The sequence below is a fragment of the Xyrauchen texanus genome, chromosome 29 (genome assembly GCF_025860055.1).
Source record: "Xyrauchen texanus isolate HMW12.3.18 chromosome 29, RBS_HiC_50CHRs, whole genome shotgun sequence".
Lineage (NCBI taxonomy): Eukaryota > Metazoa > Chordata > Actinopteri > Cypriniformes > Catostomidae > Xyrauchen > Xyrauchen texanus.
Genome location: NC_068304.1, coordinates 29236151 through 29254083, shown reverse-complemented (window position 1 = coordinate 29254083; position 17933 = coordinate 29236151). Strand labels below are relative to the sequence as shown.

At 36.5% G+C, this 17933-nt stretch overlaps 1 protein-coding gene across 1 annotated transcript in view; it reads left to right on the top strand.

The window, feature by feature from the left end:
- Positions 1-17933, top strand: part of LOC127623160 (rho guanine nucleotide exchange factor 26-like) — a 42326-nt gene that overhangs the window by 18879 nt on the left and 5514 nt on the right. Inside the window, exons 9-12 of the mRNA XM_052097448.1 lie at positions 1138-1200; positions 1294-1383; positions 3927-4081; positions 11374-11583. Coding sequence (XP_051953408.1) covers positions 1138-1200; positions 1294-1383; positions 3927-4081; positions 11374-11583 — 518 coding nt within the window. The remainder of the gene's footprint in view (positions 1-1137; positions 1201-1293; positions 1384-3926; positions 4082-11373; positions 11584-17933) is intronic.

The window sequence follows — 17933 nt, the reverse complement described above, 5'->3', positions numbered from 1 at the left end:
TAATTTAATATGAATTAATATTTCATATTTCGATTTTAATATCTACCACAAAAATGCACGACAGTGTCATTTATTCAGCGATGTTGCTTATAATAACAGCTGCATTTAAACAGAAGATTGAGTAAGAAGTGTCCCAATGTTCTGTAGATGAACACCCTTGCCAGTGCCTGAATTTGTGTTCATGATATACTGATTCATGACAAAGGAAGCACCACTATCTTTTATAACATTTGTAGCATCTCTGTGTCTGATGGCAGCTATGAGCTGGAGGACATTCACTGTTATAACACACCAGATTAAGCTAATTGAAGTCTTATGCTACTCTCTGTTTTTATTTTTAACCCCCCCTTCATACTTGCCTCTCAGATTCCTCATCTAATCCAGTCCATTTCTGTTTTTACTGTTGAAGAAAAATCGTGGGATGTTGTGTTTTACTGTCATCCTTAACTTTATTGCAATGTACATTGCTTTTTGTGCCAAATTTCAGCATATTTTAAAGGGGTTGGATGGGTTTTGAATAATTTAATAATATTTCACAGTTGGTTTTCTTCCCTCTTTGTCTCATTTCATTTCTCCAGAGGATTGTATATGTAAAAAGAAGCGAGGGAATGGATGAGGCGTACTAAAGATGACCTAGAAACATCTCCACGCTCCCTGTCCTTACAACTCGTGATTTATCACCATCCTTCTCTCCTTCCTGTAGACTGTTTCTCACTTTCTCACTGTCTCATCTTTCCATCCCTCTGTCGCTTTGTTTGTGTGTCCCCTGAGCTTGTCAGTGGGTTTCCTAGCACGGGACAGTAGAGCTGGGCTGGCTCTGAGCATGAGAAAGTTGGGTTTGGTTTTCTTTCTTTCCTTTTCTCTCTCTCTCTCTCGATCTCTCTCTTCCCACATCTGAGGATCAAGTGAAACTCTAACTGGGAGAAATCAGACAAGCGTGAGAGAAAGTTTGAGAGCAGTCTATTAGAGATAACATGTTCGGAAAGCTTCATGAATTTCATGAACAATAAACCACAAAAAGCCATTCTATGAAAACGAAAATAAGTTATTTATGGACTCTACTTTGCCTTCACAGTATATTACAAAGTTTACACAAGCAGCAACAGTTCAAAGATCAGTTGTATTTTTCTTTTCTAGACCATATGCCAGAAGACGCCCAAAGACGAGGCCTGTAAGAAAGCTCTGCACGTTGTCAGCAAGGTGAGACATACTGGAAAATAAAGTTTTCTCAAGTGTTGTCTGAGTGAGACTTAGTTAATAATCACCATGTCTTGTGTTTGTGTGTGCACACAGCTTGTGAGGAAATGTAATGAGGGAGCTCGCACAATGGAGAGAACAGAAATGATGTACACCATCAATTTGCAGCTGGATTTTAAAATTAAGGTAAGAGAATAAACCAAGTTTAATCCATCTCTTGAGTCTTAAGCATACAAAACACAATAACAGTTATGCTTCATTTCAAGTTGGCATCACTGAAAATAATAACTTGCAGATCAGTGTGTAAGTAAAAAAAAAACAACAGCAATTCTCAGATTGGTTTGTGAGTCTTTTTGACTTATTTATCTGGTTCTTGAGAGTCGTTTTTTCCACAAGTTGGACCATGCAACCAACAAGTATGATTTCCAATCTTGAGAGAGAGATGTGTGTATTGGTGTTTCACAGCTCCCAGAGGGCAGTGAAACAAGACTCTCTTGTCGCTATCTGGCTGTCAATGTGTCTCTATCTCCAGCTGATGAAGAACTTAAACAACAGCTGCAAAGAGATGCAGCTCACTACGCACTGTCATAAGTTTAAAGGAAATATATCCTTAACACTGTTAAGTAATATCTCTCCAAACACATGGACATATACGTATATCCTGTCTCGGCTCTTTACCACAAACCATTTTATTGTGTTTGCTGTAACATCCACATCACAGCTAAGGTCCTTCACATATTGTCTAACTAGAGTTGCACAAATCCCAGTCACATTGAGAGGTTAATCCAGCATGCTCTGTTTAAAGCCCTGCAGAGGGAAAGAATCTGGTTGGATATTGTGTGAGCGCAGCTATCCGCTCTCTTTTTTTCTCACAGAGATTAACAAGAGTTTAGACTGTCAGTCTTGTAATTATGGCATTTACACTTCACATGCATGTATGCTTTACAAATGTACTTTCTTACTGTAGTACCTTATACCACAAGCAAGTAGAATTTGTCTTGTTTAGTAGTTTGTTTTTTATCTTTTTTTTCCATTACAATAAGCTTTCTTCACACACAGACCGCATACATACATGCTGCTTGCTTGCTCACGGTCTTCATGTCATGTTCATCTTAAATTCTTTTCCACTATAATATTCACAAATGCACATTCCTGTATCTTAGGCCAGGCACAACTGTGTCTATTAGTGAATGTGCATGTCAATCTTTTACTTTGCATGCACACAGTGATGCACTGGACACCCATATGTCCAGCCTTGTGTGTGAACATAGTGGGAAAGTCATGTTGGCACATATGGTTCAAGCAGATGTCTAACGGGTTCTGCATAATCAGAATACTTTGCTTTGCCAGCTGTTAGAAGGTCAGCAGATCTCACACCGGTCTGTTCATTCTCAGACAGACAAACACACACAGGCATGCATACAGCTGAATTTTCATGATTTGACACAGTAGTGTTTTGGATTACAATGTATTCAGTGCTCAGTAATTTGAATTATTCGATATAAAGAGCCTTAACATGCACCCTCATAATGCAATTACAATGCATTAAGGCAATACTGCGATTAAACTGTTGCTCATGTAAACAGAATATTGCGATTATTATATTGCGATTATGCTAATAATCAGAATAATAATAATCGCAGTAAGATATGTGCAGTACTTATATTTTATTCACTTTATACTGGCATGTAAATGCTTTATTCAGAGAGACTTTAAATATCTTAATCTAATTATTCATTATAGTCTGATTATTGCAATAATCAGAGTATTGGTGTACATGTAAACATAGCCAATCAGAATCTAAAAGTAGGAAGCAGAAGGCTTTTCAGTCAAGGAATAATCAATCTTTTTTCAAAACATTTCATTGAAATTTTTTGATGTTAAAAATACTTTCTCATATTCAAGCTTAATATGCAAAGACAATTAAAAGTAAACCATTCATAAGTTGATTTTCCCAAAAAGTGTCTACGACTTTCAAACATTGACCTGTTTGTTTGCGTGACCCATCCAGCCCGACATAGCAACATTGGCTTAACCAAATGGCTTGAGTTTGGGGCAGGACTATAAGTTTGGAAGATGGAGGGTGTATTCGGAAATGTGTGTGTGTGTGTTTTTTTGTTTTATGCAATTATGTTTTGTGATGCTAGTGTTGCTGAAATTACAAATTTCAGCTTTAATCATTAGTTTGGGTATGGTGGCATTGTCTAAGGTACCTTGGTGGTCCAATTGGTTATAGTTGCGGCAGCAACTGTACACATACCCTGTACACTGTTTTTGAGATAAAAACACCTGATGGAATTCAGTGGAACAGATCGCAGCGATCTGAATTCACATTTGAGCTACTGTATATTTAGCAGGTTTGACACACCATCATAAAAATTTATTCTTAATAGCACCAGCTGCTAAAACAAAAAATTTTGAAACACAATGTAGCATCAAAAGAAATGAATCATGTACAAACAAACACATGTACTGTAAATAGACCAACAGTTTATAAAAAATTAAATTAAAAACCTCTGTTCCACCCTAGTACTTGGCTGATTTATCTGTTGAGTGCTTGAGCAGTCAAAATTTCCAAAATACACTTTGAGAGGCCATCTGTGCATTATGCTTATTAATGCACAGATGGTTTATTTTACCACTCTTAAAATCTATGATTTGTTTGAACGTTTCTTAGCGATTCTGACAGTCTGACTCATATTTTATCCTTCAACACTTTCTCTCTACAGCCATTCCCACTGGTGTCCTCATCTCGCTGGATGGTGAAGCGTGGGGAGCTAACAGCCTTCGTAGAGGAAAATGGGATCTTTTCCAAGAGGACATCCCGCCAGCATGTCTATTTCTTCCTCTTTAACGATGTCCTCATTGTCACAAGAAAGAAAAGGTGAGCTGAGACCACAAATGAGAGCCCTCATACTGTGTGCAACATGTTCAACTGTTCTTCCCCTGCTGTTATTTTGCCCCGGAGGACAGTATAGAGAACAGGAAATTGTTGAGCTGTAGTGGACCGATATGGAGGTATAACCTGGTTGTGTTTAAAAGTAGGACAAAGTTAGCTACATCACTAATACCGGCATGGGTATGGGTGTTGAAAGAACCAAAATAACATTTGCTAAAAGGAAAGAAATGGAAAGGAAATAAAATTACTAAGTAAGCACAATTTTGGCAACTATTTTAAAATAAACTGACAGGTGATGAAAAAGCCTGCTAAGGCTGAGTCCTTGTGGCCTGTTTTTTTTTTTTTTTTTTGTTTTTTTTGTCTGAACCTGTGAAATGCTGCATGAAGCATTTTTTGTTATTTTTGTGCCATTTTTAGAGCTGGAGATAGTGAGTAAAAAACAAAGGAAATAGCATATTGCAACTACCAATAATTTTTTTAATATTATGTGAAGAGTCATTTGAACAGTCTTTAAGAAATTTCCTTTGTGGGTTGGTTATTTATTCCCTGGAATGTAGCAACAATTTGTATCTTTTTAGCAACAATGCTGTGCTTTACTATAGAGTGATCTGTGTTTGTGTCCTGTTAAGCATGTTTGTACAAAGTCTACTCCCTGCCACTGCGTATTGTCAGACAGTCTGATTTTGTTTTTGTTCTCATAATATTTGGGAACATTCTGCACACTGTGAAAAGGGGACAACCTAGTGGAAAAAATATGGTTTTAATTTCTCCTCCTGCTTCGGCCCACACAGCCCACAAGATCTCTGTCTGGGATTTAATAAAAAAATAAAAAAGAGGGGGGTTCAATCATCTGAACGCAAGGAGTACCACAAGGGACAGCATGTGTATTTGTGTGATGCTTGTTCTGATATGTGGTCTTTACAGTATGTGTTGGGAGCCTGAGTCACACTTCTTGCTCAGATCTGGAGCAAAACAAACAAACAAACCTGTGTACTCCATCATACAATCTCCACTCCATCACTCTTCTCATTTCCACTCCTTCTCTCTTTACTATTTTCACTCATTTTCTCTAGAATGGTTATGTAACTCACTCTTAAAAAGCAGCTGGCTGTTTTTACTCCTTTCTCTCCCTTCCATTCACACACGCAGAACAACCTGTTGTACTTTGCAGATTATTTTAGGGGATCAATGTTTATCAGTGAAACAGGAAATACAAAGGGACACAGTGTTCCAAACTGTGTTGTTAAGTAGTGAGTGATGCCATTGTGCAAATACATCAGGGACAATTATCATAAAATAAGAGTGTACAAGAGTTTTAACATGAAAGTTTTAAGCTCATTCAGTGATGACATCATCCTACTCTCAGAGGAGTTTATACCCAGATACAGCATGCTTTTCATTCCAGCACAGAGGCCTGTGTGTGTTTGCATGAATGAGAGTGTGTGTACGTGTTGGGATGTTTTGTCCCTGGATCTGGAACATCTCTTGGCTGCTGGAGAGGATGTCATTACAGTGATAGGAACATCAGATTGCTGTCCCGATAGAAACTTCCCACTTGCAGCTGTAATATGCAGCTATAATATACTGTATGTCATCAATGGTGGTGTAATTTTTTGTTAAACTTGTTAAAAAAATATAACGGAATTAATGCAGTATCCTTTTTTTAACTTCCTGAAACTTCACTCGATAGGAGAAAGGTGTCCTGAGTTGTTCCTGGCAGACTACTCAGCCTTACAGGCTCAGATTAGGGTGGGGGGTTAGGGCGTCAACTGCCTGCCAGGAATAAACCCAGGCACCTGCACCTTTGATTGATTGATTGATTGATTGATTGATTGATTGATTGATTGATTGATACTTTATTGTCTGATATTTCAAAAAGATTACTTTTGCCAGATGTACATGTTTCTCACCATCACATAAACACAATATAACACAAACACTCATCTGGGGGTGTAGCAGTCATTTTAAATGTGGGGTGGGGCGGTGGACACAGCTGTCAGTAGGTGGCTCGCACAAACACTTACAGTGCAGTATTAATGTATTACAGCAAAATTAGCTGCAAAAATAAAGGGCATCTGTTAGCCTGTTAGCTGTGTCTTGTCTATGTTCACCAAAATTCGTTCAGATCTATTTAATGATTAAGTGACCATTTCTGGTTATGCCAGAAGGTGGTGACAAATGAGTGTCTTGTGTGTAGTTAGTCACTGACTCAACAATCAAAATACAATTTTAATCCTTTAAAATGTGTATGTTTACAGACCTACAAAGAGACTTTAGTAGAGGTTTCAAGCATTATAAGAACAAAGCAAATCTATCATTTCCCTACAGTTTGTGAGCTACTGAGCATGACTTTTATCAAAAGACAACAATAATAGTCTTATAATAATTATGAGTTTCAATAACAATAGCATGTCTACATATCTATTCACTTCAGTAAAAGTGTTCTAAGAATACAGCCGATCTGTCTTTTTTTCTACAGTTAGTCAACATATACGTAAAAAACAGGAGCTGAAATGAAAAATGTAGCTTTACGTATTTAACTCAGATATAGTAATCTGCTTAAATTGGCAATAACCCATCAAACTATAATCTTACAAACATAATGTAAAAAGTATAACTTAATGAAGACTCATGCACTGATATAAACTCCACTTACAATATGTACTTAAAAGAAGGATTGTCCTTTGTTATTAGTCCATTTCACGTAATGCTGCCAATCAAGAACGATATGCCGATAAATACCTCTCGTTTGTGTGTTCCTCATCTCTAGATTATTCATTTAGATCAACATCAATGCCGATAAAAAACATGAATCTGAAGTCAATGACTGAGAGACATAGCCTACAGCTATTTCAGCTTGAGTGAGTCCTTGATCAAAGTAATGACGTATTCGGTCATCCTTTATGCAACGGATCCATCTGTCTGTCTGTCTGTCTGTCTGTCTGTCTATCTATCTATCTATCTATCTATCTATCTATCTATCTATCTATCTATCTATCTATCTATCTATCACTCACTCACTCACTCACTCACTCACTCACTCACTCACTCACTCACTCACTCACTCACTCAGGTCAAGACAAGGCTTTGCCTTTTGCCAACATTAAAATTTTGTCTTTAACAACATTTTCTTCTTCTCTCTCTCCCTCACCCTTCTTGATCTCCTGAGTCTCAGTTGGCCTTATGTAAGAGAAGATTATTCCTTCACGTTCATATTTATATTTATTTCTTAGTGTTAGTACATCTCTCCACAGATTTACAGTGACAAAAAATGTTGTATGTGTGTATATATATATATATATATATATATATATAGAATTTCAATTCTAATGAGATAGATATATATATATATATATATATATATATATATATATATATATATATATATATATATATATATATATATAAACACAACTGCTGAAACCCCTATACAATATATATACAATATATATATATATATATATATATATATATATATATATATATATATATTTTAAAAGGGTTGCAGCAGTTTACAGGTATACCGTGGTATGAAAATTGACGGTTATCATACCATGCACATTTGCTTATCTACAGTATTGAGAAAAAAATGCAACCCGGTCTGAAATAAGTGAGTGTGTGTATGAATTAAAGCAGTTGCTCTCAACTGGTGGGTCTATTCAGACTGGGTCGCGGACAGAACTATGCCATGGTTCTCCCATTGAATATATTTCAGCGGTCATCCAAGTGATAGCCTATTTAGGAGTGCCGAGGCAGATTTAATGATAATCTTGCAATCAGCTAAAGGCTTCACATTTGCACTTTTGCACAAGTGTAACGGAACCAGCTCATGATATACTCTGCTCGCTGACGCATGCAGGCAACAACCGTGCTTCTCTCGATATTGCGGAGCGCAGATCTCAAAACTGATTTGACCAATTTCAATTCTAATGAGACTTTTCTAGTTTAAAGCGTTATGGAGAAAGTCAAGTCAAAACCATCAAACAATAGGTGGCCCTGAAATGCCAAACAGCACTGTGGAGGAAAAGAGCAACACTGTGCTATGCCCTTTTTTATTTTTATTTTACATCATCACCTAAAAAATAGTTTCATGATTTTACATGTTTACATTTGTTATATTTTAACAAAATGTTATAGTTTCATATGAAATAATCTAAAGGTAGAATCTATAAGACATCATTTTATATCAACAGTGGCAGTTGTGAAGTTTCAAGATGTGTTTCAGTTAGTACAAAGTTTTTCATAAATACTATAATTTGTTGTAATATTACTATTATTTAAGACTAGCTACACTGATTTAACCATGGTAATGAGGAGCCTTTCCTCCTGTGAAATATGTATGTTTGATATTAGGAAACAAACGAGATAATAATGGGCTCATAAGTAAATATGCTATTGAATTTGTAAATGGGGGAGAGAAAACTTCTTTAAGGGTCATTGTAACTGACAATAATAATTGTGTAATACCGTGAAACCATGATATTTTCTGAGACGGTTATCGTACTGTGAAAATCTCATACTGTTGCAACCCTATACTGAATATATATTTATATATATATATATATATTACACTAATACAGTAATATGAATGAATATTTTTCATTACAGTAGTCTACTGAAAATTAGAGGTGTTTGCTTAATGGTTATGAAAATAATGTCACAAATCTCCTAAAATATGCTTTTCTTCATGCAAAATATAACATTTTATATATGTTTTATTTTGATTTTGGTGTAAAATATATCCTTTACAATTTTCATGACATTCTCTCAATATATCTATACTCTTTTTCATGGAATCGCTACTGCACATTCCGTTCTGTGGATGTTTTGATTGATGTTTGGAGCAAGCGTTTGATGGGAAACGTGCACTTTAAACCCACAGCTGTTCCCAGTAGTAAGCTCTGGGGTATGATGAAATGTGCCTGTGTGTTTGCATATGTCAAGGTTGGCCAGTAGTCCCCAGTCAGTGATATGGGGTTGCTGTAGGCAGAGCACATGTGTGTGATATTATTGCTGTACAGTTATCTGGAGTTGATGAGATTCTGCTGAGACGAGAGCCCTATGCCTTAGTAGTGAGGGGCCAATAGACCTACCTAAACCAAATCTCACAAGCACTTCCAGATGGTAGGAGTCGTCTCGCTCAGGGAAACATTAGATTGGTGACAGAAAGAAGATGCAATTATCATGGAATGTGTTTATATATGGATTGAAATCGAGTGTCTTCAGAATGTTGAGTCTTGTGAGAATTAAGGAAGTGCTGTAAAATGTGTTACAAAAACAAAAGACCTTCATTGACAGTAGGGCTGCAACTAATGATTATTTTGATAATCGACTAATCTAACGATTAGTAGAACGATTATTTTACTATTTGGGTGATTATTGCAATGATTAATCGTTAGCTCTTAACCAACTATTCAGCTTGTGCCTTGACTTAAAATGTTTTATTAAACATGCTTGCTAACAATAAAGTGGACAAAATCATCTTTTAAAAATACCTCTAAATGACATTCATGACATTCAATGACAAATTTAATTCAGATTAAATGGAAAAATAACTTTTTGTTAAGTTTAATTCAGTAAAAAAAAATCATATTGTTTTGAAGTGTTTTTGTCTTGTTTTCCATTTAAAATAGTTTTAAAATACTTAAAACATGATACATTTACTTGAGAAGCAAAATATAAGATATTTAGACTTGCTTTAAGAGACTGCGAGTGCAGTAAAGACAAAATATACTTATATTTAAGATCTATTCTCTAAAAGCAAGTCTAAATATCTTATATGCAGCCTTTCAGGTGAGTGCATCTGTTTTTTTAAAGAATTTTTTGATATTTTAAAATATTTGTATTTTTAATATTATATTCAACATTCTCAGATAACAATTTTATCTTCTGCAGTATAGCTGCTAAAGTAAATATACATTGTTTTAAAGGAGTTTTAGATATTTATATGAGAAAACAAGCCAAAATAAAAATAAATCAAATACATATTTTGTTGCAGTGTATAAGTTGGTGAAGACTACACCTCTCTCACCTTTTTGTTCACTTCAGTCCATCTTTAACTCACAAAAAACAAACTCTCTCTTATTAATTAAGCTGCATATTGCCAATTTTCTTCACGAAAAGAAATGCAAAGTGAAATCGTGAGCCATCACGTTATAATCTAGCTGCAGCAAGCGTGCATGCTCGAGGGACGAGCATCCCCGCGACAGAGTGTGCATCAGCAGGGTGCAGGTTCAGTCTCCCCCCTTAGATCAGGACACTTTGCGCAACTCATAGAAGAGCACTGACGGCACAGAGAAATAACAGTTTCTATTGACATGATCTGCTTCCATATTATTTGAACTTTATTAAAGCTATAACACATTAAATATAACTGCATTAAAGATGTAATGCCTTTTGCTTCAGCAGGAGCTCCGCTCCACTTATTCCACAACGAGATTTACTGTATTACATATACTTCGCGATCTGCATCACCTGAAGCATCTGGACTGTGAGCTGTGTAATTCTTCCTCTCCTCAGTCAGGCGCAAGCTGCAGTGCTGCTCTTGCTATCATTAGAGTTTCATGTGATCTCATGTTACATTAAATGAGATCAAATGACTATATGACAATGAAAATGTTTGTCAGCAATTTGTTATTGTCGACATTGTTGATAACATCGACTAATACCCAACAGTAAGTGTTGTTTTTAGCATCTGAGCTAATTCCATAAGCTAAACAGCCCTTTTTTATATAGTAAAGATCTTTAACATGTCATGTGTGTGTGTTGATTTTAAAAGGATATTTTGGGTTAAGGAAAGTTTAACTCTACTGACAGCATCTGTGGAATGCTGTCTATTAAGATTCCTGCTGAATAGAACAGTATTTCTGGTCACCAGTTTATGTAATAATAAATAATTTTCAGTGCTGTTGTGTTGGTGTCCCCATCAGGCTTTATAATTACAGTAGCTTTACCAGCTTCATCCGAAAGATTATTCTGGTCAACCAGCTTCACCATATAGGCTTTGCTTTTTTTTTTAAAAGCACGGCTATGCATAAACCAGCCTAGACCATTATGAGAAATGCATGTTGCTTAAGCTGGTTTTATCAGCAGGGATTGAAAATCTCTTTGACTCGTACGGTACATCTGTAAATACTGTATAAATGAACAAATATGGACTAACAATAGAAGTCTAAGACTTTTGCATTGTAAGTGCATTAGTTTAACAACTGTCGTAATTTAACATGAAACGTTCCTCTAATGTGTCTCTGTCTTTCTCTCTGTCTGTCTTCCCTTAGTGAGGAGAGTTATACGGTGATAGACTACGCACTTAGGGATCAGATCTGGGTGGGGTCATGTCAAGCAGAAGACTTGAATCTCTCTCCAGTACGCAGCACTACAGGAATGCTGACATCACGACAAAGCGTGGCCAGCCACCTGTTTAAAATCAGGTTCCGCAGCAACCACTCCGGAGACAATGTGACCATGGTCTTGGGGGCGGAGCTACTGTGAGTTCTTGCATATTAATTGGTCATTACTCATGCATTTGTCTGTTTTGCATTTTCTTTTCGTTTTCTAATATTCTATATCTATTAAATCATTTTTACAGGGTTTCCCACTGTCATTAAAATTGTGATGAAATGTCATGTAAATTAATAAAATCGGAATAAACTTTTTTCAAGTTATGTTCAGTTCTAAAATATTTAATTGGCTAGAAATGGCTCTATAAAATAGATTTCTTTTTTAAATACTGTAATAGTAAACAATTGGAAAAGTAATGGAAATGCATTGGGTTGAGCAAAGTTGTGGGAACCCAAATTTAACAATTTAATCAGTGTATTTCCAGATCAGATAATTTCTTGATTTCACTTTCTCTTTAAGATACAGTTATAGTGTGATACAGCTAAAAGATTTATCACGCTATAATGTTTCATATAATTCGGTATCGATAATTATAGATACATTTTAATAACCTTTTTTAAACATACAACAGTAGAAAAAAGGTTTGAATTTTACCACTGGATTTGTAATTTACCCACTCTATTAATGCAAACAAAACATAATTTTAGTTTTAACAGTCATAAAATAAAATGTGAACAAATATCTTCTTTTATCTTATATGAAGATTAAATACACAAGTGTTAAATACACAAGAAACTATTGAAATTAATAAATAAAATGTTTCAAATATCGTTTGGAGGATTTCTCATAAGGCATTGTTGCTGAGTACCTCTCCATCATGGACTGCTTGTGGGTTGTTTGTTGAGGTAAGGTAGATGTAGGTTGTGGCGGACAACGTGCTGCATATTCCAACGGGTGAAAGAGGTTAAATTGATGAAATAATTAGTTGCTTGTGTCTCCGTACGTATTTTTTTTTCAAAGCTTACACGCAACGGTGTTCTGATGTTGGCTTACACTCAGTGGTGTTCTGATGTTGGCTTACACGCAACAGTGTTCTGATGTTGGCTTACACTCAACGGTATTCTGATGTTGGCTTACATTCAACGGTGTTCTGATTTTGGCTTACACGCAACGGTATTCTGATGTTGGCTTACACGCAACGGTGTTCTGATGTTGGCTTACACGCAACGGTGTTCTGATGTTGGCTTACACGCAACGGTATTCTGATGTTGGCTTACACGCAACGGTGTTCTGATGTTGGCTTACACGCAACAGTGTTCTGATGTTGGCTTACACTCAACGGTGTTCTGATGTTGGCTTACACGCAACGGTATTCTGATGTTGGCTTACACGCAACGGTATTCTGATGTTGGCTTACACTCAACGGTGTTCTGATGTTGGCTTACACGCAACGGTATTCTGATGTTGGCTTACACGCAACGGTATTCTGATGTTGGCTTACACTCAACGGTGTTCTGATGTTGGCTTACACGCAACGGTATTCTGATGTTGGCTTACACTCAACGGTGTTCTGATGTTGGCTTACACGCAACGGTATTCTGATGTTGGCTTACACTCAACGGTATTCTGATGTTGGCTTACACTCAACGGTATTCTGATGTTGGCTTACACGCAACGGTGTTCTGATGTTGGCTTACACGCAACGGTGTTCTGATGTTGGCTTACACGCAACGGTGTTCTGATGTTGGCTTACACGCAACGGTGTTCTGATGTTGGCTTACACGCACGGTGTTCTGATGTTGGCTTACACGCAACGGTGTTCTGATGTTGGCTTACACGCAACGGTGTTCTGATGTTGGCTTACACGCAACGGTGTTCTGATGTTGGCTTACACTCAACGGTGTTCTGATGTTGGCTTACACGCAACGGTATTCTGATGTTGGCTTACACGCAACGGTATTCTGATGTTGGCTTACACGCAACGGTATTCTGATGTTGGCTTACACGCAACGGTGTTCTGATGTTGGTCCGACGTAAAGAAACCAAAATACTGCCACACTGTCGAGCTGACATGTCTTTTTTGTTTTCATAATCTCCTCATCGCCGGCAGGCACGGCATACATTTTCGCTTTTGTTTGTGTGTTCTGACGTCACATGGCGATAGTGCAACTGAACCCCACAGCAACGCAACGCAATGCAATGCAACTTGTTATTGGCTGTTTGCTTGTCACTCGTAACACTCTCCTTTATCAAGCCATATGATGTTGTTTATGATCAAGGGACAGGGCATTCTTGAGGGTTGTTCATGCAACCAAACTTCATGTCTATTTACATTTAAATGCATTTAAATGAAAATATCAAGCATTATATAGAATATTTTTATATCGTTATCGATAAAGGTCTACCGTCAGTAAATACCGATACCGTTTTATCGCCCAGCCCTATGTTTACATTTTTACTTGTGCTCACATCAAGATGTTTCCACATTTATAAATCCTTTATGCCGTATTATGATGTGAATCATTCTGTACCTCTGTCTGAGGTTAGATCATACTGTAAAGTAAAGTAGACATGTGCTGACATAACCTTTAATTGACATTACAGATCGTAACTGTTTCTTTAGAGGGAGTTTCCGTGTGTTCTACCTCCCCATCAGTCATCATATCATATAAGTGCATTAACCAGCTACGGATTTACTGGAATATAATCCCATTTCAGGCTTTTACACAATCTAATAAACAAACACTAAAAAAGATTCTGAGATATTGATTGGCTTTTCTGACCTACCACACCCTTTCTTCTTTAAAAGTGTGTTTTGTTTTGTTTTGTTTTGTTTTTAAATGGTAGCTGTAGGTAATGTACATTTCTTGCCAAGTACTGCTCGTAAATTACACTAATCATGTTGAACAGAGGCGTCGGCACAACAAACTGTGAGTTGTATATCTCTGCGACAACATGTTTGGTGAAAAGCAGGGATTTTACTCTTGTTTTGAGGACTGAGGTCAAGAACATTGAGGAGAAATTCTAAGTGAACAGAGAATTGTGAATATTTGACATAGCTGCACATTTGTGTCATTCCTTTAATCTCTCTAAAATAATCTTCCTCCTAATTTGAAAGGCAAAAAATAATTAATTTCAGACCTATCCAGACCTATCTATACTCTTGAAGGATTTCAAGAAAAACTTTGTGTGTGTGTGTGAGTTTTGTTTTGTTTGTTTTGTATGTGAAAACTACAGGTGTAATTCTCACTGTTGTTCATCTGAGTGGGCCAGGTTGCTGAATGCTGAATGTGCACATGTTTGATGTCAATACAATCAAGTGTGCAGCTTACTTTACAAAGATGGAGGAAATGTTTTGTTGTAAATGTTAGGGTTAGGTATGTCTATACAGAACATCAAGCAATTTTATTTAAAAAAGCAAGAAAATCTGTGTTTCCCCTTGAATTTGGAATTCTATTTTTCTGACATGATCTGGCATCTTGTGCTGTGTCCTTGGTTTAAATAAACTCTTCATATGTTTGTGCAATCCAACAACAAATCACAGTGGTACAGATACACTTAATGTAACCAATAGAAATCACAGCCCTGAATGCATGTGCATGAGCCATCCTGACATCAGATAGTGCAACCGAATATGTGACTTAAATAAACATTCTTCCTTTCAATTTCCTCTCCCAAATAGCTTTGGTTTTCTTCCAAAGAATTTCCTCTGCTGGAAAGTTTCTTATATTCATACAGTCCAGAATGAATAAAATTATCATTTTATTTTATTTTTTATTTTATTTTTTCAGGCAAGTTGCTGTAAAATACGTCTGGCTCCACTGCGCCCATAAACCTTTTTACTTAAAAGCTTAAAGAATGACATAGATTTTTGCTGCACACTTAAAGACCTTTTGTATCCAATTAAATCAGGTATGTGTCAGTTCAATTTAACTGGTTATTTGATATATGTGTGCAGTATGTAGAAGTGCTCACTTTTCATTTTTTTTAGAATTTATGATAATTGCTTGGTATGGTGAATGATTTTAACCTGGTGGATAAAAAAAGGCAAAACAAAATCTCATAGATTTACATTAAATGAGGCAGGGCTGCACTCTTACATAGTTTGATTTTTAAAAATCACAAGTCGATTATTGCCCTTTTTTTTTTGTACATTGAAAAATGAATTAATAAATGTTGAAATTACTATAACATTTACAATTTTTATAAATTGGACATAAAAATCGAGCAATGCATACTAGTTATTGTCGTGTTTCTGGTTTGCAGTATATTTACCGTGTACATTGCAAGTGAGCAGCTCGACATGTTATGAATCCAAAATAATTTTAGACTAAAGGCTAATTTAAGTGCCTTTGATTCACCGCTGCAATTTCATTGCTCATCGTAAATGTCTGGGATTGGTTAGAAAACTTGACCACTGCAAAATATGTTGTAAACAGAAACCTTTGACACAGAGAAGATTTTAATAAAAAGCTGAAATTTTTATTTTATTTAAGCATTTGTTTCATAATTTGTTTATCTCGACAGCCGTAATTGTCATCTTAGCAACTGCATTGTCAACCTTAGCAACTGCATAGTAAAATGCAAAAAGATACCCTTGCAATGTCTTTGCAACCACCACCAACAACTCCAGCATCCCAACACCCACGCTTTCTTCAGAAAATATACAATTCTAGTTTTGCTTCATAGTTGGACACCAAATATGCAGTTTGCTCCCCCCTCTTCTGTTTCACTCTCTCTCTCTTCTGTTAACAGATTCAATGCTTTTCTATTGAGCTTTTCAGGTGAGTGAAAAAGTAGCTGCAAAGATGCTTGTCTACAGTGGCTGTTGGCAAAGAGTCAATATAACTGTAGTTCTTTTTAGGAACTTTTGTCAATAGAAAACAAGTTCTCCCACATTTCTAGACCTCTGTCAGACTCCACTCTATTTAGTGTCTAAAAAACATAGCCTAGCACTACTAAATCAGCAATTCTCTGTGGTACGAGATGCATATTATACATGTAGTTCATACCGGAGTGTGTGATTCCCTGTGTGTATGAGAGTGTCATCATCATGGAAAACCTCTGATTCTAATTCTCTTAGAAAACTGAACTGCAGTATGGACCCCCATTGTGATGTCATCAGCTAAATGTTTTTGGTGTGTGCAGTGCTCAGTCAACTGTAGTGCGATAGCAACACTGCATTGTTCCCGCTGTTGCAAGACAGCCAAATACCATCAGGAGCTTGAGTTGTCTTGCCACTTTGCCGCCTGGCCCACTAAGTGTCTCTTTTAGTATTCAGGAGAAGTAACGTCTCCACTGTACTTAAAAGGTGTCCTAAATCTGCAATTAGAAATGCTGTGCATCAGATAGCTTGCTCTCTGCTCCCTAAATGGGCAGTATAAATAATTAAGATTATGTATTGGTTTTATCAGAATATGAAGAAGGCAGAATGTTGACATATTTCTTGAAGATGGCTCATTTATGTTCATGTTTTATGGAAATGCCTTCAGTTTTCTCTGTGCCTTATGATAGAGTTCAAATTATTCCTTAACTTCTGGTTCTCAGATTCCTTCATTGACATTTCACCTTAAGTAAAATAATATTTAAAGGAGGTGATAGGTCTGGAAATATTGCCCTCAGCTGTAGTAAAGCTTGTGGGAGCCTGTTTAAGCAGAGCAGCATGCAGGAGACTGAGTAACTCAAGAAACTTGATTGTGATTGTGAAGATGTGAGGTATTTTTGGGGTTGCTGGTCTCTATAGTGTTTTCAAAAATTAGTATCTGTAAAATTATGATCCGACCAGAGTTGATGAAGTTGATGAGGGTGGAGTGGCGTCATCAACTTCATCAACTCTGGTCGGATCATAATTTTACAGATTTTAAGCACAAAGCGCTTACAGTTTTCAAGAATATTAACCTATGAATGACTTGTACTTTTTTCTGCATATTAAGGTTGGATAGTAGAAAGTATTTTAAACCAGAAAAAGTTACATACCTCAGCTTTAAACATCCGTCACGCATGTACTAATGATGCATGATCAAACTGTATTGATTTTTTATAACAGATGTGGCGAATCTAAATTGGTCATTTGCACAGTCCATTTTAATCCTAATTTCACAGCACCCCAGTGAGAAAAGAAACCGTAATCAAACCAACAAGCTGCCAGCATGGTTTCGTAACAAGAACCATCCCACCCAAAGATGGAAAAGCGCTTTTGGGGAATTGTGTGTGGTCTCTTTTGACATGGGCCAGTTCGCAATACCTTAGCAACCATCCAGAGGACCCTAGCAGCCACATATAAATATACTTAAAACCATTTATAACACCTTAGCAACAATAAAGTAACCCTAGCAACCGCCCGCAACACCCTAGCAAAGTACTGGCGAGTTTGCATTGGCAAATGTAAAATGTAGTTCTACTTTAGAAAGATTTTGTCAGTTTAGCACAACTTATTTTACAAGAAGTAGTTGGTTAGAATAGTCCATTTTCAATGAAAATAGTAAATGGGATGTAA